The sequence below is a fragment of the Cucurbita maxima genome, unplaced genomic scaffold (genome assembly GCF_002738345.1).
Source record: "Cucurbita maxima cultivar Rimu unplaced genomic scaffold, Cmax_1.0 Cma_Scf00029, whole genome shotgun sequence".
NCBI lineage: Eukaryota > Viridiplantae > Streptophyta > Magnoliopsida > Cucurbitales > Cucurbitaceae > Cucurbita > Cucurbita maxima.
This window is the reverse complement of record NW_019272045.1, coordinates 1,542,563-1,565,272: the sequence shown is the minus strand read 5'-3', so window position 1 is coordinate 1,565,272 and position 22,710 is coordinate 1,542,563. Positions and strand designations below refer to the sequence as shown.

General features: G+C 37.1%; 4 protein-coding genes across 13 annotated transcripts; 1 reads left to right on the top strand and 3 right to left on the bottom strand.

The window, feature by feature from the left end:
- Positions 1-1,097: 1,097 nt before the first annotated feature.
- On the bottom strand, positions 1,098-4,921 carry LOC111465658 (cyclin-P3-1-like). 8 transcript variants are annotated; one of them, XM_023110151.1, is made up of 4 exons: positions 4,589-4,919; positions 3,181-3,557; positions 2,214-2,626; positions 1,098-1,559 (listed from the first exon to the last, which is right to left on the bottom strand). In XM_023110151.1, the coding sequence occupies exons 3-4, from the start codon at positions 2,618-2,620 to the stop codon at positions 1,313-1,315; spliced, it is 654 nt and encodes a 217-aa protein (XP_022965919.1). In that variant the 5' UTR covers positions 2,621-2,626; positions 3,181-3,557; positions 4,589-4,919; the 3' UTR covers positions 1,098-1,312. The 8 variants fall into 8 exon arrangements, with proteins under 8 accessions (XP_022965919.1, XP_022965920.1, XP_022965921.1 ...); XM_023110152.1 differs by having other exon boundaries at positions 4,593-4,919; XM_023110153.1 differs by lacking the exon at positions 4,589-4,919 and having other exon boundaries at positions 3,181-3,268; positions 3,377-3,739.
- A 2,049-nt stretch (positions 4,922-6,970) lies between these two features.
- LOC111465457 (mitogen-activated protein kinase kinase kinase NPK1-like) lies at positions 6,971-12,351 on the top strand. 2 transcript variants are annotated; one of them, XM_023109846.1, is made up of 18 exons: positions 6,971-7,417; positions 7,686-7,727; positions 8,377-8,442; positions 8,520-8,630; positions 8,711-8,791; positions 8,887-8,964; positions 9,039-9,121; positions 9,419-9,500; positions 9,582-9,682; positions 9,841-9,880; positions 10,015-10,074; positions 10,155-10,204; positions 10,291-10,495; positions 10,621-10,845; positions 10,964-11,271; positions 11,369-11,436; positions 11,769-11,868; positions 11,951-12,351. In XM_023109846.1, the coding sequence occupies exons 1-18, from the start codon at positions 7,118-7,120 to the stop codon at positions 12,018-12,020; spliced, it is 2,070 nt and encodes a 689-aa protein (XP_022965614.1). In that variant the 5' UTR covers positions 6,971-7,117; the 3' UTR covers positions 12,021-12,351. The 2 variants fall into 2 exon arrangements, with proteins under 2 accessions (XP_022965614.1, XP_022965613.1); XM_023109845.1 differs by having other exon boundaries at positions 11,366-11,436.
- A 1,214-nt stretch (positions 12,352-13,565) lies between these two features.
- LOC111465439 (kinesin-like protein KIN-14S) lies at positions 13,566-18,639 on the bottom strand. 2 transcript variants are annotated; one of them, XM_023109817.1, is made up of 12 exons: positions 18,353-18,639; positions 18,163-18,249; positions 17,636-17,778; positions 17,402-17,498; positions 17,046-17,309; positions 16,682-16,961; positions 15,778-15,939; positions 15,406-15,621; positions 15,281-15,318; positions 15,000-15,163; positions 14,813-14,926; positions 13,566-14,685 (listed from the first exon to the last, which is right to left on the bottom strand). In XM_023109817.1, exons 1-12 carry the CDS (start codon positions 18,357-18,359, stop codon positions 13,930-13,932), a joined length of 2,328 nt encoding a protein of 775 aa, XP_022965585.1. In that variant the 5' UTR covers positions 18,360-18,639; the 3' UTR covers positions 13,566-13,929. The 2 variants fall into 2 exon arrangements, with proteins under 2 accessions (XP_022965585.1, XP_022965586.1); XM_023109818.1 differs by lacking the exon at positions 18,353-18,639 and having other exon boundaries at positions 17,636-17,786; positions 18,163-18,237.
- An 803-nt stretch (positions 18,640-19,442) lies between these two features.
- On the bottom strand, positions 19,443-22,710 carry LOC111465640 (chaperone protein DnaJ). Its single transcript, XM_023110123.1, has 7 exons — positions 22,417-22,710; positions 22,168-22,248; positions 21,729-21,766; positions 20,879-20,958; positions 20,702-20,785; positions 20,486-20,594; positions 19,443-19,739 (listed from the first exon to the last, which is right to left on the bottom strand). The coding sequence occupies exons 1-7, from the start codon at positions 22,663-22,665 to the stop codon at positions 19,598-19,600; spliced, it is 783 nt and encodes a 260-aa protein (XP_022965891.1). The 5' UTR covers positions 22,666-22,710; the 3' UTR covers positions 19,443-19,597.

The window sequence follows — 22,710 nt, the reverse complement described above, 5'->3', positions numbered from 1 at the left end:
TTTTTTTTTTTTTTTTTTTTTTTTTTTTTTTTTTTTTTTTTTTTTTTTTTTTTTTTTTTTTTGTAATATAATTTAACAGTAAATTATCAAACCCCATTCTGCTATTTTTTCCCTCTTAATGCTAGGGTTTATGATTTTCAGACCAGTTATTCAAAGGAAATTATTCTATTTTTGCTTTGAAAATATTCAATCTTTGCATATGGTTGTTTTTTTTTACAGTTTTATCTTCATTTTTGCTTGAACAATGTTAATTTATCTCTATATTGGAAAGAACTTTACTCCTTATTTGAGAGTCTAATACGTATCCGAATATATTAAATGTTTCTAAACTTTGAATGTCGTAACTAATAGTTCTTTAAACTTTAGAAGTATTAAATAGGTTTTTAAACTTTTAATATTATGTTTATAGGTCCTTGACACATTCAACATTTTACCTGTTGGACATAAGAATGAATTGTGTCTAACGGAACATTAAAATTAGATTTTATGTCCAATAGGAGCATGAATTTTTAGAAAATGTTGAACGGGTCTAAAATTTAGTAGGCATTCGAGAGTCCAAAAACTTGTTAGAACGCAAAATCGACCCAATAAAAAATTCAAGACATGCTCCGTATTTTTTAATGTTCACCTAATTGATACAAACTTTTGTTAACCATGTGGATTAATATAGGATAGTAAAAAATTAATTTAAAGCTATTATTTATCATGCTCATTTTATGATTTTTCATATATATTTTTTTATAAATTAGCTAATTTTATGATAAATGAACTTTTTTTTTTTTAATTTTAATTTTTTTTTCTTTACCAAACCCATGGTTAAAAATAAACATCCTTTGGTTTGGATAGATTTTTATAGATTTTATCAATTTTGGTTGGTTCGATTTAATTAATTTTAACATTTTTCGCAAATTCTAGAACAGAAACATAACTATTTAAATCTTCTTTAGACATTTATAAATTTGGCTGGAAAACAGATGAGGCTATTTAGTGTTTCGAGTTCAAAAGACAACAAGGGTTTTAAGTTACTAAGTTTCTCGAAACACGAACAACATACCGACATTTAAAGGTATCGTAAAAAAACTTAGCAAGTTTTCAAAGAACCCAAAAAACCAAATCCTCAAATAAATTAATCATATCATTAAATGATAAGATTTTGCAGTTCATCAGAAACATTTTCCATTGAATGTCTACAATACTATCATCCTCTTCCTAGTTGAAACATTCTACTTTCTGGGTTTGGTTTAAAATTGGAGCTTAGATTCAACACTAACTAACCATGAAAGCTAAGGAAGATAGATTTCCTTTCAAATGTTTAAACGGCTCTGCAAGTATAGCCTGCAATTTGAGGTAAACATTTAGCTCGAGTTTTGTTACTGGGTCGATGATTGATCGGGTTCTCCCCGAAACCTTCCTTTTGGAGCTGCAAACAATGAGCTCTGAAAATATCTGCAGTGACATGAAGTCTGAAGTCCAAATTGGACAGAAATTCTATCTCCATTCTGTTCATTTCTTTTGTGCTCACTCCTCCTACTCTGGCAAAGAAAGTATTGTTATGGCACCTGCATAGCATAACAAAGCACAATAAGCTGTTATAACATCCAAGAAATTGGGAGCCAATTCTCGGGCATGCTGGATGCACGATATCGGTTCAGCAGCACCGAACGAATGACTCTTGTTTGAGCTGCACGTTGATAGTCGTTTTCATATTTCGTACCAAATCTTTTAAAGTTTTCAATTATATCTTAGATAAATATCTTTATTCTATGTCGTGAATGTCATTATACTAGGAAAAATGTGTACGTGTGCCATGTGAGGGTCTTTTTATGAAGTTTTCGATTCGTGGGTACATTTTCAATTTTATGGGTGTGCATGTCCGTTCCATCGTATTAAATATAGGATATTTTCGACTCTGATGACAATAAAAATGAGTTGAAAAAACAAACAAACTTTTGAAAGATATTGGACAAAATTGAAGAATGACCAAATATCAGGAACTAAATCATATGTTTATCCCATTTTCACTATCAATAGTGTCAACTATTCATAAAAATGTTGAAACTATGGATTCCTCTTCATATGATCTCAAGTTAATGGATGAATGATAAGCCAACAAATGGATGAATGATAAGCCAACAAAGACGAATATTATCAGAGCTCAAAATCTTGTCATCTCGAGCGAATTACAAAGTTAACTAAGTGATATCGAAACTTACCCGGCATCGTTAAACTTCGCTGCAACCATGATGCTGGTGATCAGAAGGCGGTGGACGTTCAAAGAAGTAAGGTAAGCATCCATCTTTTGAAGATATCTTTCAATGTATATGTAGGCAACAACTAAGCAAGGAGTGCCACAACATGTGTACTTCGAGATGCGATCAATATATTGTCCAATGCCCATGGTCGGTGCTCGGGAACCATGGAAAACCGTAACGTTGTCTTTCGTTTTGAGTTTTTTCAATAACTTTTCATTTTTCTGAATCGACCTCTCGAAAACAGAGGAAAGAATCGACAACACTCGAGGTGAGCTCGGTATAGGCTTCCCAGATTCACCCAGTCCAAGAGGTGAATCTGTTTCTGCTAGAAAATCATTGCCACTGTCTGCCATTTTTCTTATGTTCATCAAGATCTGCACAATACAAAACAAAATCACTTTAATTCATACAGAATCACCAGTGAATGGAAAAAAAAAAACAATCTAATAATACAGGTGGGTCCCTTCCAAATCTGATAATAAAATAGATTATTGTAAGGTATATACATTATTTTCCTACAGATTCAGAAGCCATGTTGTAAAGCCTTATATATTTCTCTAAAACATGTTCAGAAACTTGAATTATGGAGATATGGAAGAAGATTACAAACGACCAGCATCGTTTTGGCTGTTCGGTGCAGAAGCAAGAGCGTTTTGTAGGGAAATGAACGAAACGTCCCGGTGCCACCAATTGATTCAAAGATTTCTTAGAGAATAGAAGGGAAAAAAGTTTGATTTGGTTTCTGAATCTGACATGAGCAGACCCACAGAAAGGTTAGTGTTCTAAGAGATTTAAAGGATTCTAACCGTAGCGGACAAGAAAACTCCTCGTTTAAGGATATTGAACACTAAAGCAATAGCATATGAACAATTCATTCATTCCACCAGAAATGATAAAAAACTCACAAGGAAAAGAATCTAAATCTTACCCAGATGATCAAAATCGAGTTCTCCAAGCAATCGATCACGTACTTCGAAGAACGAAGCAGGGCGATCTCAAAGAAAGTCAGAGGAAAACTGCATATGAAAGTGGCTCAAAGACCCTGAGGCTGCCAGTTTTGGGCAAATATAGGAAAGAAAGAGGACATATAATGTCTGAAATGCATCAGAAAAAACGAGGCTTACAATTTAGAGCTTCTTGAATAACCTTCTCAATGTTCATTGCTTGAGCATTCTTGACTTGTACAAGCAGAAAAGCTAGGCAGTTCCTCATGAGCAGAGAAAGAAAAAGCTGGTTTCAAAACCTGTTTATTCATAACTTTGGCCTGTAGACAGCAGTTTCTCATGATTCTGGTTCGGTTCATACCTTAGGAATATGAATAAAGTAGCTTTAGTCTATTTTTATTCTTTCCTTTCAGACATAGTCATCAAGGACAAATAGTTTATGCCATTTGGGTCCATTTGAGCTCAAATTTTCAAGGATTCAAATGGTTAGGAATCACGAATCTCCACCACGGTATGATATTGTCCACTTTGAGTGGTGTAACCCGTGATCATTCCCTAAATTAGCTGATGTGTGACTCCCTCCCAACAATCTTCAATAATCATCTCTTCAAACAAAGTACACCATAGAGCCTCCCCTGAGGTCTATGTTGCCCTCGAACAGTCTCCCCTTAATCGAGGCTCGACTCCTTTTTCTGGAGCCCTCGAACAAAGTACACCCTTTGATCGACACTTGAGTCACTTTTGACTACATTTTCGAGACTCACGACTTCTTTGTTCAACACTTAAGGATTCTATTGGCATGACTAAGTTAAGGGTGTGGCTCTGATATCATATTTTCTTTTGGTTTTTCCAAAAGGGTTCATACCAATGGAGATGTATTCTTTAATTATAAACTCAGGATCATTCCCTTAATTAGTTGATGCGGGACTCCCTCCCAACAACCCTCAATCCTCCACTCAAATCACAATGTGAAAGTGTTAAGCATTTGGAGCACTCTTCTAACAAATCCCTATTGGTATATGCAGCACAGAGAGAAAATAAAGCAGAGCATAGAGATTCCATTCCTCCATCAGAATGTTAAAGTGAAAAGCACAGATCAATGATGAATCAATGGGATTTTATTTGGCAGGCCAAAAACTCCAAGAAAATCACATAAAGCTATAAAGTTCCCTTTTCCATAGCAGTAATTTGCAGGATCTTACCTTCTGGGGACCCCAAATTTGAAACAAAATGTGGGGAAAATCATTACAAAACCGAAAGTGGGATGCAAAGTTCAAATCCAGAAGACAGAAATCATCAATAAGAATCATCGCATTACTTCGTTTTTTAAACATATTGATCGCAATCAGACAGAACGCATTTGGATCTTGAAATGCGGAACGAAGAACTTACTTACAGATCGATGGATTCTGAGCTTTTTGATCGATCTTTGACGGTTTGGCCTTGAAGAGCTTGGCGCCAAAAAGTGGAGAATCTTGTTTTTGGCTTCGATCGAAATGCAGAGAAAAAGTTTAAAGATTCCATGGAAATGGGTGAGGGAGGTTGATTGTAGAAGTGGTGTTGGGCAGAGGAATTTTGTTTGTTTGCCCAGAAAATTTGGTGGAAAACAAACATTTTCACATGAAAAAGAATCGGGTGGAATGGAAAGTCTTGGGGTTTGATGGGTTTGTTTGGGTTTTCGAGTGTAGCGCAAGAAATGGGGTTTTCTTTGAGCAAAAGCATTACATGTTCATCAAATCAGATATGGGTCCGACTCTATTGGTTTCTGTAGCCTTTTTTATGATATCTCATGTCGAAGGAAGAGAGGAACGAGTATCAGCGAGGACGTTGAGCTTTAAAAGGGTGGATTGTGAGATCTCACATCGGTTGGGGAGGGAAACGAAATGTAACAACCCAAGCGGATATTATTCTCTTTGGGTTTTTCCTTACGGGATTCCCTCGAGGCTTTAACGCGCGTGTGTTCGGGGAAAGTTTCCACACTCTTATAAATGATGTTTTGTTCTGGGCTTGGGGTGTTTAGGATGTGCCAACCTTCTCGCTGTTCCCCGAAGGAGGGTACACACAAGGTAGTGTGCCAGTAAGGATGTTGGGACCCGAAGAGAAGTGAATTTGGTGGCGGTCTCACATCGATTGGAGAAAGGAACGAGTGTCAACAAGGGCATTGGGCACCAAATGGGGGTGGATTGTAATGTCTCACATTAGTTGGGGAGAAGAACAAAACTTCATTTATAAAGGTGTGGAAACCTTCCCCTAACAGCAGTGGGGAAAACCTAAAGAGGACAATATCTGCTAGCAGTGTGCTTGGGTCGTTACACGAAACATTCTTTTATAAGGTGTGGAAACCTCTTGCTCGTAGATATTGTTTACTTTAGCTCGTTAGGTATCGTCGTCAGCTCGCTTTAGCTCGTTATGTAGCTGTGTCGTCAGCTTCACGCGTTTGAAACGCGTTAGGGAGAGGTCTCTGCACCTTTATAAGGAATACATTGTTCTCCGGTTTCTATACCTTTATAAGGAATGTATCGTTCTCCCCTCTAACCGATGTGGGATCTCACAATCCACCCCTCGAACCTACCATTCTCGCTGGCACACAGCTTAGGTTAACAAATTAGCTTAAAATCATTTTTCTTTCTTTTTTTCTAAACCTTCCATTTTGAAAATTTATAAAATAATAAACATAAATATTTAATGTTCGAAAGAGTAAAAAATCCAATAATAATGTAATAAAGATCTTTGACCATTTGACCACAAATAAAAGAACCAAAATAATTCATAGGTACGAAATGCCATATTGAATTTATATATATTTATGACCAAATTTAAAAAAAAAAATTATTTAGTTAAATTACGCGTGTCATTTTATTTTGTCAAGCGATATTTTTCTAGTGGTGTATATGGGTTGGTTTAGGTCGGAGAAATCTTTTGGACTATCTCGAAATCTCGAGTGGGTTAGGTTGGTGACTCGAGCAACCTAAATAGAGTTTACAACCAAATCCGACCCTTAATTTTAAGAAATCAAGTGTTGGTTAGGTTATGGTTGGGTTGTAACATAATTTTCAAGTTAATCGAGTTGGTCAAGTTGACCAAGAAAAAAAAAGTCAACTCACGAACCATCACGAACGATTAATATATATATATAACCCAACTCAATCCAACCTGAGTTGGATAATCTAAGTCGGTCAAGTTCGATTAATATTTTTCTAATAAAATTATAATTTAAAATTTGGGATGTATTATAAATTTTTTAAATTTAGAACGGGAAGTTTTAACTCAAACACTTAATAATTACACTTTTTTTAAATATAAAAACTAAATTATTATTATCAATATATGAATATACAAAATATTATTGTTGGATGATGAAAGCTCTCGGCTAATTTAAGGAATGATGATGAGTTTATAATCAAAGAATACAATCTAGGTTAAGTTCAAAGTGGACAATATCATACCATTTGTGGGGGAGTGTTCAATATATTAAAATTATAAATATTTAAAAAAAAAAATAATAGTTGAAATTATATATATATATATATATATATATATATGTATATATGTATTTTTATAACTTAATTAATTAAATTATTTAAATCATGCTCGATTTCGAATTAGTTTTCTATTTTTAACGAATTTAAATTATGGAATCTTGAGAAAATAAAAATTGTTTTTTAGACTGATTCCTTTGCAATTAAGAACGGCACTGTCGGCTTTTATTTATTTATTTATATATTTATTTATTTTTAATTTTATTATTTATTTTAATTAATTCATTTTCTTTTTTTGAAAATCTCTCTCCACTTTCTTTTCCCTCCTCTCTCTCTCTCTCTCTAGATTCTGATTTTCTTGCCGACCGCCATTAATCGGAAATCTACTTTTTCCCCGTTCTTCGCAGATTCTTCATTCCCTCAATCTCTCCCGATCACTCAAATGCAAGATATCTTTGCTTCTGTTCGCCGATCATTGGTGTTTCGTGCTCCTGTTGAGAATGAGGATTCGCATTCCCCGGCAATTGGAGTTGGAGCCCTAGTTGATAAGATTAACTCCAGTATTAGGAAGTCCAGAGTGTTTTCTAGGCACTCGCCATCGTCGTCGGCTTATCCTCCGATTCTCAAGGAAACTGAGCCTCCGATTCGATGGCGCAAGGGCGAGTTGATTGGCTGCGGCGCCTTTGGTCGGGTGTATATGGGCATGAATCTTGGCTCTGGCGAGCTTCTCGCTGTTAAACAGGTTTGCTGGCTTTGGAGTTCGATTTTGGTTTTTTGGTTACGTCTTTGTAATGTTTACTCATCGGTTATTGGTGAATTGTGCTTTTGAAGCTTGCTTTTGAGTTTCCATTTCTCTTGTTTGCAACCGATGCTTTGTTTGAGTTCTGATTCGATTTCGGATTTTCTTCATTTTTTTGGTTTTTCACCCATTCGTACATCTTGTTCAATGATTTGCATATTGTCGGGTGTAGGATCTCATTTTGATAATTTTCTTTGTTCTTCTCTTCCAGGTTCTGATTGCTGCAAATGGCGCTTCGAAGGAGAAAGCGCAGGTCTGCTTTTTAGTGTGCCTTTCGACAGCTGATTATAATTTTATGATTCACGTCTGTGAAGTTATCAAATGTGATTTTCTAGTTTGGTTGAATTGGTTACTTTTTCTTTCATTACCCCAAACTCTAAGATTATACTTATACTATAGTCTATATATAGAGGTGCATGCATACATAGTTGGCTATCTTGGATCACAGATGACTGACTATATATGGCATTTGCCACTAACCACATTCCTGATGCAGTCGCTAAAAATTGTTTGAATTAATTAATTTGAGTTTGTTTAATTGTAGATTTCAATTGATATGAGTTAGATACTTAAAAGTTATAATCTTCCTTTTTGTGTTGGTTAATATGACTTTTAAACAAGGCTTCGTTGTTTTTATCTTTATTTTTTAATCTCGTGCTTCATAATATTAAGTTTTTATTGTTTTTACATATTATGTGGCTCGCTTTTAAGCTCCAAAAGGCTATAAAAATTTGTTGGCTGCTTAATGAATATTATATTAGTATGATTTATGAGGAATTACGAAAGTTTTCAAATAGAACTGAAAAAATGAGAAACAGCAAGAAATTTTGAACAAGTTGATGCGTATTTCATATCTAAATGACCTTTATTTGTCAATTTTGAGTAGTTTTTGTTGCAACCAGGCTCATGTTAAGGAGCTTGAGGAAGAAGTGAAACTTCTCAAGGATCTTTCTCATCCAAATATTGTTGTGAGTATGGCCTTCTCTTCCATTTATATAAAGAAGCCCATTACTTTTCCCACTGAATACATTGTTTTGTTTCTTAGAGATATTTGGGCACGGTTAGGGAGGATGATTCTGTAAATATATTATTGGAATTTGTCCCTGGTGGATCAATATCATCACTTTTGGGGAAATTTGGAGCCTTCCCTGAAGCAGTAAGTTATTCTATATTCTACTTTAATCATCCTAGCGTCAGAGTATCGAGTGTCTAATCCTTTATACCTACTGTATATAGGTTATAAGAACATATACCAAACAGTTATTACTGGGACTGGAATACTTGCACAAGAATGGTATCATGCACAGGGACATTAAGGTCGGTGTTAGTTATGATCATTATTATTTGCAGACAATTTTCTCATTCCCCTGTGTCAGTTATAAATATGTCGTGTCTCTTGTATTCTATTGCAGGGGGCGAATATTCTTGTAGATAACAAGGGATGCATTAAGCTTGCTGATTTTGGTGCATCGAAACAGGTTGTCGAGCTGGTAAAGTCAACGATCCTTGACTTTTATTTGGTTTGAAAGCTATCTGCCTTCTGATCAAGATTTCATTGTTGTAGGCTACAATTTCAGGTGCAAAGTCTATGAAGGGTACTCCATATTGGATGGCTCCTGAAGTAATTTTGCAGACTGGGCATAGTTTGTAAGAACTGACTGAAGTCAAACTCTACTTAGAATCTACATTCTCTTCGGGATATTTGATATTAACCATTAACTGCTAAATGTTGATTTCAATTTTTTTTTTTTTGACAAAAAATTTCGAAGCAAATATATTTTTAGTCAATAAAGAGGGAGCTCAATTATGACCGAATTTTGATAGTTGTTCTTTTAGAGAATCAAATATGTAGAAAACAAATAATTGGTCTTATGTATCCTTGCCTTTGACTAAATATTAATTTGATGAGATGGATGATCGTAAGTATGTGATAATTATTCCTAGCTCTGCGGATATATGGAGTGTTGGATGCACTGTTATTGAGATGGCTACAGGAAAGCCTCCTTGGAGCCAACAGTATCAAGAGGTATCTTATTACTTGAAGATGTTTGAATGGTGGTGGATTAAATTATTCTTGTAAAGTAAACTAACAATACATTTCTTTTAGGTTGCTGTTCTTTTTCATATTGGCACAACAAAGTCTCATCCACCAATCCCTGAGCAGCTTTCAGTTGAAGCTAAAGATTTTCTGTTGAAATGTTTGCAGAAGTACGTTTCATTTCTTTGCAATTCGAATCCTGATCTTAAGAAAACTAATCATAAGTTAACAATGGTCCAACTTTGAGATTCGTTTGAAATATTTTTCTTTAGCTTCTCTTTGACACTATTTCTTATGGAAAGTCAAATTGATGTGGGCCAAATTGCAGGGAACCCAACTTAAGACTAGCTGCATCTGAACTCCTGAAGGTGATTTTTTACTTGATTAATATTTTTGTTTTACTCGACAAGAACAAATTGTCAGATGCATAGACTGACAGAAATAGTGCCAAAGGAGCGATTGTTTTAACTATCATCTAACCATCCGGCTTTGTTGCGTGCAGCATCCGTTTGTTACTGGGGAGGACCCAGAATCTCTACTTGTATCACGTGATGCATGCACGGTTAGAGGATTAAAGAATCAGAATAATTTATTCATGATTATTTGTCTTCCTGTTTGTAACGGTAAATTTGCCATCATCAGGAGCCCTTGGAAACCCATTCACTTTTATATACTCCAAACCTTGAAATGAGGTGAATTTAATAATTCGGCGACTAGAAGAATTGTGCATTCACCTGCTTGCAATATTAAAGTTTTTCACACTTTTTTTTCTTGACAGCAAAACTCCAACGCATCCTGGATCAAGTGATATTTGTAATTTGGATAGTCTGAGCTGCTCAAAACTATACACTGCAAACAAACTAGAAAATGATACGTGGGGAACAAACAACAGTGATAATGAAATGTGTCAGATTGATGGCAATGATGATTTTATGTTAGATGAAGTAAAACTCAGGTCTTCTATGATATCTGGGAATTTCAAGGTGAGGAAAATGTTTTTTCTTCAATGTTTGGATCCATCTTTAGTTCTCCGTCCAGAGAGCTCTGGAAGTTAACTTCACTCTTTATTTCTTTCTTTCTTCTGGGTGGGTGGGTGTGGGTTATATAGAGTTATAACCCAATCTGTGAGCCGTCGGATGATGAGGACTGCAAATTTGATCAAAGTTCAGTAGTAAAGCAAGGAAGCGATTTAGATGAGCAAATTCTTGCACCTGGCAGCTATTCTGGAGTTTTTGATGATGACCAAAACTTCTCATTTCCTAGTGGACGATCACTTTCTGAAGATGAGGATGAGCTTACTGAATCAAAAATTAAAGCATTCTTGGATAAGAAGGTTTGGATTTTCAGTTTGAAATAGCAACTAGTTCGCCTTTCTAATTATCCCCTTCTCTGCAGTTTTATTAAATGAACCTGTTTGATCTAAATTGTTGTACATGATTTCAATGCCTCAGGCTCTTGAATTGAAGAAACTGCAGTCACCACTATATGAGGAGTTTTACAATAGTTTGAATGGATCCTGCTCTCCAGTTTTTGTAGAGAGTAAACAAGATGAAACTACTCCTAAATACTTGAAATTGCCCCCAAAAAGTCGGTCACCAAGTCGAAGTCCCGGTCATCTATCCCCAGCATTCGATGCCTTCGGCACTGGGACTCCAGGGAGTGATAGCAGCAGCAGGGGTAACGCAAATGATCAGAGGTCACAACTCAATGATTGGAAAGGACTTCTAGTTGATGGTCAGCCCGAAGCTGGTAGTCCGAGGTTTGAACTTTTGGATGTTCTTTTAGCAGGCTTAGTATCATTTACATCTGTAGCATTCTTGATATCTGGGTGAGTAACGTGTTTTCTCATCTAGCAGTAAACACTACTCTGAAATACAGAGGAAGTGGAAAGAAGAGCTTGATCAAGAGCTTGAGAGGAAACGAGGTAGATAACTATTTTTTACGCTTCTTAAATAAGAAGATAGCAATCATACGACCAACGCGTTTATAGGAGTCCGGGAAATATATGATAGATATATTTGATAAAGCTATATATAGTAAACTGAAACCATATATATACCCCTTAAGTAGTGCTTTGAAGATGTACTTTCTCTATTCTCTGTATTTCTCTGTACGAAGTCATCAATACAAATTCTTTAGCCAATATTCTTCCTTGCATTTTCTTTTTCCTATTTCTTTGTGTTCATCAAGTGTGTGCGTTGGGTTGTGCGATCCTAACAATTATTACATATGACTATGCAACTCTCTTGGTTACAGAGATGATGCGTCAAGCTGGCACGGGAGGCAAAACATCATCTCCAAAGGATAAAGCCATCGGCAGGCCGAGAGAGCGAACACGATTTGCATCTCCATTCCGGTAGATATCTACATTTCATTTCGTCTTTACACAGTATGTATTCTACCATGGCAATATGCATGATGTGACGAACTCTTGACAGGGACGACGCGTCGGGTGCAGGGAGGGAAAACAGGAAAAATTCATCTCCCGAGGAAGTGAGGAAAGATTAGCATAGCTTCAAACTACTTCCGCTGAGTTTATCTTCTCATTTGTCCTTCCCTCTGCAGTCCTTGTGGAGTGTATGAAGTGACGAAGCCCCCTTGCTGGGTAAGAAGCATGATCAGATTCTCAATGAAAGGGGAAAAAAGAGGACAAAATGAGGTATTTGCTAAGTCACCTGTCTTTGTTCTTTGTTCTTATTGATTTGGTTGGGGTGGGGAGCTTTTAAAGGATGCATGTTTTACAGTTTTGTATCCAGTGGTGAATAGAAAAATGTATGATTATTAGTGTGTACAATATTATGGTTTGATGCTATAAAATGGCACAGGTTTTCCTGTCCAAGTCTGTATCATTTTTCCTCATGTAATTCTCATCAAACAACACAAACAAATTGTTGTTTGATTTTACTACACATTTTGTAAAAGGGTCATTCGTTTTTCTAAGTGACCAAAACTTGCCTTTTTGTCAAGCAAAGAAGAGTTGTTTTTGAGCAACCACTGTGGACACTATGAACATTGAGAAATATCAAACTAAATAATGTTTGGTTTTGTGTTAAATTGTCATTAACTTTTGTATCCGGTAACGGTAATGGTAATGTTCGAGTAGAGTCTCGTAAGCATCGAGTTTTGAAAGGTATCTAATATATCTTTGAATTTTGAATTTTCTTTTGATAGATTTTTTACATATTCAACATTTTTTTTAATGTTCATAAAATTGATTTTGTGCTAATATGATAGGGTATTAAATTATAATTTATGTTCAATAGGTTTGTAAGTAAAAAGTCAAATAAATAAGGTTGAAAATTTACACGCATATTAGAAGCATTTTTTTTAAATTCATGACCTATTAAATACTTAATTGGCACAAGCTTATAAGTTTAAACAATGAATTTATAATTTAATCTTTGTTTTTTTTATAAAAAAAGTGATGATTTTTTTTAAAGAAATTGATCACTATATAAATATTAAAATAAATCAAGATTTGATATCAGAGATCGAAAATGGAGAGAAAAATTAATGCCACCACGAGAAAGCTAGGCCTTGAAAGAAGATAGATTGTGAGATCCCACTTGATTAGTTGGGGAATGAGGGGAATGAGTGTCAATAAAGACGCTGGCCCCAAGAGGGTAGATTGTGAGATCCTACAGGGAACGGAGCACTCAAGGGTAGGAAGTAGATTGTGAGATCCCACGGGGAATGAAGTACTCATTATAAAGGTGTGAAAGTCTCTCCCTAGTAGAGGCATTTTAAAAACCTTGAGGGAAAGCCCGAAAGGGAAAATAAAAAAAATATAATATCCGCTAGTGGAACTTGAACCATTACAAAATATCATATCAAAATGACCTATTGAGAGAGGTAAATGATCGAAGAGATGTGATGTCTTTCTACACACAAGGTAGTACCATGCTTACGTTCTCAAGGGATGAATTGCTCGAATCAAACGCGTCGGTGATCGTTGGGTACATGTCGGTGAAGGACCAAGCAACACAAACGCTCAGAGGAAGTAGAGGAAGGAGAGAAAGAGGAATCCTTCACAGCATTGCCTCCAAAAGGATATGGGAAAAAACAGTAAATTTCTGATCTCTAAAGGATAAAGAGTACAAATCTAAACTTGACTTTGTGTTTCTTGAGACTTCATTTGGTAAGCCAGAAGCATACAATTTAGCTGTAAACACCCTATAAAAAGAATTGTAATTATAGTAGTAATCACAGAGAACATACTGTAGAGAGGGAAGAGGTTAGAGAAGAAACAGTACATAACGTTGAAGACGATATCATCATTGGAACTTGCTCGGTAGGAGATCGAGACGGGGTCGGTATTGAAGATGACCTACTGCAAGTTTTGGGCGAGAGGACTCCACATTTGATGGCTTTCTTTGCAGAGCAGTGGGAAGGTGGTCGAGACGAAGGCTGTATATCGTCATTGGAACTCCGTAGAGGAAAGTCGAGACGGTATTAAAGATGGCCTCCTTAAGTTTCTCAGCTCTCTCCACTTGAGAGGACTCCACACTACTGGTTTTCTTTGCAATGCAATAACTTTGGGGACACCTTGAGTTGGAGTGCTCCCCATGAACTTGCTACTGCTCCTCATGGCAATTGGTGTTGCCTCTACTGATGTTTGGAACTCTGGTAATGGAGAGAACAACTTTGAGTATCTTGCTTTCCTTGTTGCAAATTCTTGTGGCCCCAAAGTGTGAAGTGGTGTTGTCATGTGAGAGTTCAGCTCCGGACGAAGCGTAGCCATTGAAACCCGTCTCTTAGGTTGAAAAACCTGCGCCGTTGTCGTTGTCGTCGTCGTTGGAATTGGTCTAACAGAAAGTGAGCGTCGTCTTGGTACCAGTAGGCTTCTTGTGTTTGCAGCTGCAGTTGTCATCATTCTGTGGCCATTTTCTTTGCCCTCTGTTGGAGGAGGAGCAGCAGTATTTATGAACGACGAGACACGCCTTTTCTTGGATGGTACGGGTGACGACGTCGTAGGTTGCGGCATGAAATTGGTTATCTTTCTTAGGGGTAGCCTTAGTTTAGAAGGACCTAATGGTGGCTTCTTTTCTGTAACAGTTTTGGGAGCTGCCAACTTTGGAAGAGAGGCAGCGGTAGAAGTAGCAGCAAGAGCTCTACTTTCCTGTTTTATTCTGGCTTTCCTCTCATCTGCTAGTTGACTCTCGAGATCTCGAACCTGTTCGTACGAAGCCAATAACGAATATCTTTTCTTCATAACGAAAATCTTGTAAAAAGTTTGTGCAAGAACTTCAAAATCTTGTAGATTTATTACAAGAACGTGGTTAGAAACTTAAATCTATTACCTTCTCTTGAAGATTCCTGCAATTATGTTCCTTAGCAGTGAGTCTCAACTGCAAGGATTGCACATTATCTTGTAACTTCTTCATTTCCTTCTCGTCATGCTTGGATTTTTCTGCCTGTATGTTAAAAAAATTTGTTAAGAACAAAGTCAAAGCACTGAAAGAATCGAACTTTCCAGTGTTTGGATACCATTTGCTTGAACTTGAACAGCTCTGTGAGATCTGTCTGTTTGCGAGCAGGGGCATTCTCGATCCCTCGAACTCGACTAGCGAAATTCAACGAGCAGAGTGTCTCTCCACCGTCGGCTGAACTTGGACTAACCTGTACAAACATCAGGGTTTTGCAATCTCCTCCTGAACATAGAATTTCCATTAATGCCTAAGCAAATAAGCAATACCAGAGAGACCACTAATTTAAGCTCAGGAAAGAATAAGGATCAAAATAAAGAACTTTGCAGCAATGAAGCCCACCTAAAGAACTTTGCAGCAAATGAGTGAGTTTAGAATTTCTGTTACAAGAAAAGTAAAGAAAACTCAGTCAAATATACCAAAGAACACATTTCCTGGTCAAATAAGAGAGTTGGATGGAGAAATGCCTGTAAGGAACGTGAGCGGTTTTAGAGGCAAGGGCGGAGATGACATCACCGAGAGCGGAAAGTGATTTATTAATGAACTGAGATTCCTTTAATCTTTCGCCATCGACATCGATCCTCCCCACACGCTCGCTACCAGCCAAGTCGACCAGCCAAAGATGACTCTTTGTCCTCTGTCCATTTATAAGACTCTCTCCCTTGACAGTGACTCGCAACAAGCTACATAATGCAATGGTAATTGTTGAATCATCTTGTAAGAACAAAATTTACTCGACAAATGTTGTTTAAGAAAGATCTGGCACACAAAAAGTGTATCTATTTCTTGTAGAACATGTTTTTCAAGGTAAACACATGGTGTTTGGACAAGAACTTTACCAGTGGGATCGGCTGCTTAGCTCATTAGCGCTGGTGGATCCAACAGATCTTGCCCGGCCGCCAGACTTGAGTAGTTCCCACACTTCTTCAGTTCCATAAACTTGAGCTTCAACCAATCCAGGGACTTCCTGTGTTCCTTCTGCTGCTTGCTTAATCTCCAACCTTAAAACGTACCTCATATTAACAATCTCATCCAATATTTTTAACATTATTAATGTGTTTCATTTGAAGTGGTCATTAGTTGATTTTTCAAGTCTAGGAGAAGGAATCTTGCAATCAAACAAATAACAAGTATCTTAGAACACTAATGGAAGCATTAGCTTAATATGATAATTAAATTTCTGGAACCAAAAGCATTCAACCCGCAGATTTTTGTCGTCTTTAGGCTTTCCCTTTTGGGCTTTCCCTCAAGGTTTTTAAAACGCATCTACTAGGAAGAGGTTCCCACACCCTTTATAAAGAATGTTTCATTCTCCTCTCCAACCGATGTGGGATCTCACAATCCAACCCCCCTTCAAGGTCCGGCATCCTCACTGGCACTCGTTCCCCTCTCCAATCGATGTGGGATCTCACAATCCACCCCCTTCGAGACCCAATGGCCTCACTGACACACTGCCTAGTAGTGTCCACCCCCCATCAGGGGCCAATGTTCTCGCTGGCACACCGCCCAGTATCTAGCTCTGATACCATTTGTAACAGCCTAAGCCCACCGCTAGCAGATATTGTCCTCTTTAGGCTTTCCTTTTCGAGATTCCCCTCAAGATTATTAAAACGTGTCTACTAGGAAGAGGTTTTTACACCCTGGTAAAAAATGTTTCATTTTCCTCTCCACTATGGGATCTCACAATCACCATATCCAAATATTCCATGAAAAATTATCAGAAATAGAAAAACAAAAACTCACTTCTTCAGATTTGGGTTGCAGTTGTCTGCCAAGAGGTCCCTTATCTTTTCATTATAAACCTCCAACATGCTGACATACAATTCATATTTCATAACACCATCTCTCTCTTTGGAAATCTTAAACAGTTCCTTCAGAGTCCGGTAGTTGACTCCTCTATTTTCAGGTGTTCCCTCCATAGTAAATGTCTTACCCGTTCCAGTTTGTCCATAAGCAAATATGCAGACATTATACCCATCCATCACTGAAGCTACAACAGGCTTAGCTTGACCGAAAACAGTTTCTACACATTTTGAAAACTTATCATCAATATATGGACTAAGAGTTTACAGTAACTTAAAAATCAGCCACTAATTCTTACAATTACCTTGGCCATCCTCTGTCTTGAACACATGATCAAATTTAAACTGTTTTTTTGAAGAATCAGAAGAAACAACTTGAATCTCATTATCCTGAGATGAATCAAATTCAATCACAGAGGTAGCTCCATTGGTCAATTCGCTTTCATTTAATGGTCTACATCTGCAGAAAACTCTAATATTCCCTTTCAGTTCAATCACTTCATTGTAAAGTCTCCTTCGCTCAGTGACCTCTCCAAGGTATTTCTTCTTTAAAAGTTCATGTTCTGTACCTAAAAGAAAACAAGCAGCCAAGGATTAGTTGCTCAGGAGCGATTAATAAGTCGAAATGATGGAAAGTGGTTGGGTGGTAGAAGAAAGCTACCTAGAAGTTGAAGAGTTTTTACAAATTCAGGGCCTGGAAAAGCATCAGTGTCTAATTTGAATCGTTCAGTTAGGAGCATATGTTCATTCTTCAAATTCTGGAACCAGAAATGAACAAGTGATTCGTCATATCATATATCCTCACAACATAGAGTACAAAAAATGAACTGTACTTACTGCATACAAAGGATTTTTTCGAGGCATTTGGAAAAACAAGACTTCAACTACTTCATACCTCTACTTTGTTGCCCAAGTCAATGACCTTTTGAAGGATTGGAAGTATTTGCGCTCCATCTGGTGATGCTAATTGGGGTTCATCGCTAGATAATCCGCTCTCCATCTTATCCGCATGTTCAAAAGATTCTCTCAAATCAATGTCTGGACAACTCCGAACTTTAGTGAAAATACTACCAACCAGTAGGAACAAACAAGTTTATAGAAAAGATCATCACAAACATTTGAATAGGCCATGAAGGTAGCCAATCCTTTCAATCCTCAGTTTCCAAACCGAAATCAAGATAAACTCAGATGATTGTGTGCAATTAGGAAATTAGTAGGAAGAAACATACAAAGAAAAACAAAAATGGCTCCACAATAGAAAATCCTAATGCTCTAACTGAATGTAAATAGGTCAACTTGATTTCTAATAAAAAGAACGAAAACAAAGCCATGGATTCCGGGTCGAAACAGATCCATGAAAACGAGCATTCTTTTCAAATCGAGACCAAGAAAGAATCGTTAAAAATTGAATAATTAACGAACCTGAACCAGATAATGAAGGCAGAGGCCTCGGATCACAACTAGGAACAATCGGAGGGCATAATTCCGAGACGAATTCTACCGTTGCATCTGAAATTTAAACAACAACTCTTCAAATTAAGAAATCAATCAAATCAACAAACAAATCCGCTCCTTTCCACCACAAAGCCCGCCCCAAAGAGAGAAAGGGTACCATCCATGGATTCGAAGAGAGTGAGGACGTGAAATTTCGAAAGAAATGCCAAGAATTTTGATGAAGAAGAAGAAGAAGCAGAAGAAGTAACAGAGCTGAGTGGAGAGAGAGAGAACAACGGTCACGTAGGGTCTGAGACTGAATTCGGAGAGATTTCAAATGGCCACCGACGCTATTTCAAACGGCTATATATTATTTAAAATGACGTTTTCGGAGCTCCGCTTTTTAAAATCCGACCCGACGGAGCCCCGATTCATTTGAATTATTGTCTTTTTTTTTTCATAATTCCGTTCAATCCTCAAATCTCGACACTTTTAAGTTCCGAAACTCAATATACTTAGTATAAATTCTTTCAAGGCGAGAAGCTTAATCGACATTTTTGGTGTAAATTCTTTCAAGGCGAGAAGCCTAATCTGACATTTTTGTTTACTCAAATCTGGTCAAAGTGATTTTTCTTCGTGTAAATTCTTTGTTCTTCTATTCTGGTTCATGGTTTCTCTTGGCTATATGGTTCATCCGGGGGAGAGATCGAGCTTCAAGAAATAGTAAATGGTCTTCTCAATACACAAATGTATAACTCCCCAGGAATTTCAATTGCGCTTATATTCATCACTGTAGGAATTGGGTTCAAGCTTTCCCCAACCCCTTCTCATCAATGGACTCCTGACGTATACGAAGGAGTGCGGTTCGTTCAAGGCGAGAAGCCTAATCGACATTTTTGTTTACTCAAATCTGGTCAAAGTAATTTTTATAAAACAACATGTAGCGAGTCTACGTTCTCCGTTGAATTATACTTACCAATTATTTATTTTTACTCTAATAACATTTGTTCAATATAAAATAAATAAATAAATAAATAAAACCTTTTTCATAAAATTTTTAAAGGAAGAAATGATTATTCAACCCCTTTCCACTTTCAATAAATATATATATATATATATATATATATATATATATATATATTAATTAGCAAAATGAACAGTCACTACACTTAAAATATCTATTTTAATTATAAAAAAAATAGTAATAATTTTGTTACAAAACGATCACGGGTGACTCCACAATATATATCATCAGCACAAAGTTGGGTAATCAAATTTTGTCTATAATATATATATATAAAGAAAATTCGATGACTAAGAAAAAACATTTTTTAAAAGAATAGATATAGATATTGAGAATATTTTGTCACCTGCATTGGCTTCTTCTTGATTCAGTTCAAGACGAGACTGTAAAATCAAAATTTCAATACCAATCGACTCGTTCGGTCGACGTCTTTGGCTCCCTCTTCGGCTTTCTGTATCGATTATTCTCGAATCTTGATTTCACTATAAGAGAATATAGTAAATCTGACTCTGCGGAATTATCATACGGCACATCCAAGGCACTACACAAACAAAGATGAACTAAACGACCTAGATCCACTGCTAGCAAATATTGTTCCTAGATCCACTGCTAGCAAATATTGTTCCTAGATCCACTGCTAGCAAATATTGTTCCTAGATCCACTGCTAGCAAATATTGTTCCTAGATCCACTGCTAGCAAATATTGTTCCTAGATCCACTGCTAGCAAATATTGTTCTTTTATAAAACACGTCTGTTAAGGGAAGGTTTCCACACCCTTATAAATGGTGGTTTGTTATCCTCCCCAACCAATGTGAGACATCACAATCCACCCCCCTTTGAGGCCCAACGTCCTCGCTGGCACTCTTTCCTTCCTCCAATCGATGTGGGGCCGCCCCCAATTCCACCTCCCTTTTGGGACCCAACGTCCTTACTGGCACACCGCCTCGTGTCTACCCTCTTCAGGGAACAACAAGAAGGTTGGTACTTCGTTTGGGGCCCAGCGTCCTTACTGGCACACCGCCTCGTGTCTACCCCCTTCAGGGAACAGCAAGAAGGCTGGTACTTTGTCCAGTGTCTGGCTCTGATACCATTAGTAACGACCTAGATCCACCGCTAGCAGATATTGTCTCTATGGGTTTTCCCTTTTGAACTTTCCCTCAAGGCTTTAAAACGCGTCTTCTATGGGAAGGTTTCCACACCCTTACAAATGGTGGTTTGTTCTCCTCCCCAACCAACGTGTGACATGACAGTTTTGAACATGAATCTAAGTTGGAATATTTTTGTACCTGTCAAGTAGCTCTTCCAGAATGATTCTTTGCAAAGGTGTTACATAATGTATACAGCTTCTGGGGCATTGGCCAACTGCAATTTGAACCTGATAATCTTCACCGTGTCCTAGTTTATCGAAAATAAATCAAGAAATTGTCGTAGGAATAATACACATTTCATATGTCACTCAAAAAATACTGAAATTATAATTGCATATTATCACTCGAACGTACCTTGAGAAGTCGCCCGGGCTGTCCCGGTGGACGAAGCAAAAGTGAAGACATGGGGAGCTCTGCCTACACACGAATATGGGCAGCCTGCATATTGTTATGACACAACACATGTAGATTATATTGTATGTAACAAAGAACTTAAATTGTAACATTCATAAGTTGGAGCAAAGATAGTACCTTTTCCAACACAAAGAAACTCGTTAACAAAGACATCAAATGCATCACATTCTGGGTTTTCAAAAGGATCTAAACATTCCCTGAGTTCATATGTTTGATTGTGAGAGTTCCATAAAAAATGAACAATAGATATATCACTGAATAGAATGATAGAAATGAACAAGAAACTGAAACTTTCGAATTATAAAATATCAAACCTTTGATCTCCCTAATATAGGGTAGATTTTGAGTAAAAAGTAGTTCATGTAATATCTCAAGCCCACCGCTAGCAGGTATTGTCCTCTTTAGGCTTTCCCCAAAGTTAAAGTTTTTGTCCTCTTTAGGCTTTCCCCAAAGTTAAAGTTTTTAAAACAGTCATATAAATATGCTTCGAGGATTCCACACCCTTATAAATATGCTTCGAGGATTCCACACCCTTATAAATATGCTTTGAGGATTCCACACCCTTATAAATATGCTTCGTTCTCCTCCCCCATCCAATATGGGATCTCACAATCCACCCCCTTTAGGACCCAACATCCTCGCTAGCACACCGCCTCGTGCCCTACCATTTGTAACAACCTAAGCCCTACACGCTAACAAATATTGTCCTCTTTGAGCTTTCCCTTTTGGACTTCTCCTCAAAGTTTTTAAAATACGCTATAGGGAGAGGTTCCCACACTTTTATAAAGAATGCTTCGTTCTCCTCTCCAACCGACATGGAACCTCACAGTTACATACTATCTATAACCTTTTATTTATAAATAAGAATTCGAATATGGTCATTACACAATTTATTCTATGATGAATGCTGCAAGAGTTTTAAGCAGCTCTATACACATTGAGAACAACACCAAAAGCACAACGATACCTCTCAATGAACTCGGTTCGGCTGCAACTGGATAACATCTGCATATTGTAGAAAGCATAGTGATTGTTGAGTTTCATAATTGACTATAACATAGATGATAGAAGTGAACAAGTTCTTCATCAGAACACAAATAGTTCCAGCTTGTTAGTCTCTTGTGATGTCAGCATCGAAACAAGTACTTATGGCTTGAATATTTCATTGTTAATCTTTAATGGTGATCTTTTCCATTCGTAGATTACTCTCTATGCACTTTCTCTCGAAACAACAGAACAATAGTTTTGAATTCTACAATGTAATAAAGGACGCGAAGATAACAATCAAATTAAGGTCATCATAAATGATGATTGCCAGAATGTTCATCCTACCAAAGAAACAACATTTACCAATGAGATAAAAGCACCACGCAATTTTCTTCTTGATACTATAGATGAATAGCTACCTCGTACGCCTGAATTACACGACGAATCATAGAATCGGAATAATTTCCATCTCTATTCACGTCTGGATGGAATTCCTTCACCTGCACGGCCAAAAATCCGAAGCCGAATTGAAAATCGGTACAGAAAACCAAAAATTCTACAATCAACCTAAGTAGCCAATCACTTAATCGCTTCCCAATCATATTCCGAAAACTCAAATCTAAATACTACAATTCGATTTTTCATCGCAACGAGAGAAACCTACGTACTTTAGCTCGAAAAGCGGCTTTCAGCTCGGATTCGGAGCAGGTCGGGTCGACGCCGAACAATTTGTAAGCATCCATAGCATTGGAGAGAGGCGTATCTTCTCCATCGATTCTTTGCCTGCAAATCGTTGCGAATCGAGACTTTGATGAAGAAGGGAAGAGAATCGAGGATTTTGAAATGGTTCGAGAGCCAACGGTTTTCCGAAATGGAAGAACGGGTGGTGCTGAAGTGGAGAAATACAGCGCCTCCATTGTCGGCGTTCGCGGAAGTTGATTTTGTTCCAAATGGATAAATGA

Bases quoted from the DNA above. Each gene is read 5' to 3' on its own strand.
- LOC111465658 (XM_023110154.1), bottom strand. From the start codon at position 2,620: ATGAACATAAGAAAAATGGCAGACAGTGGCAATGATTTTCTAGCAGAA. The intron at 1,560-2,213 runs GTAAGTTTCGAT...TATGCTATGCAG, and splicing joins GCGAAGTTTAACGATGCCGG to GTGCCATAACAATACTTTCT.
- LOC111465457 (XM_023109845.1), top strand. From the start codon at position 7,118: ATGCAAGATATCTTTGCTTCTGTTCGCCGATCATTGGTGTTTCGTGCT. The intron at 10,846-10,963 runs GTTTGGATTTTC...TCAATGCCTCAG, and splicing joins AAGCATTCTTGGATAAGAAG to GCTCTTGAATTGAAGAAACT. The intron at 11,437-11,768 runs GTAGATAACTAT...TCTTGGTTACAG, and splicing joins AGAGCTTGAGAGGAAACGAG to AGATGATGCGTCAAGCTGGC.
- LOC111465439 (XM_023109817.1), bottom strand. The intron at 17,310-17,401 runs GTAGCTTTCTTC...GTTTTCTTTTAG, and splicing joins AAAAACTCTTCAACTTCTAG to GTACAGAACATGAACTTTTA. The intron at 14,927-14,999 runs GTATCCAAACAC...TTTAACATACAG, and splicing joins TGTTCAAGTTCAAGCAAATG to GCAGAAAAATCCAAGCATGA.
- LOC111465640 (XM_023110123.1), bottom strand. From the start codon at position 22,665: ATGGAGGCGCTGTATTTCTCCACTTCAGCACCACCCGTTCTTCCATTT. The intron at 22,249-22,416 runs GTACGTAGGTTT...TTGGCCGTGCAG, and splicing joins AAGCCGCTTTTCGAGCTAAA to GTGAAGGAATTCCATCCAGA. The intron at 21,767-22,167 runs GTAGCTATTCAT...TACAATATGCAG, and splicing joins GTGTAATTCAGGCGTACGAG to ATGTTATCCAGTTGCAGCCG.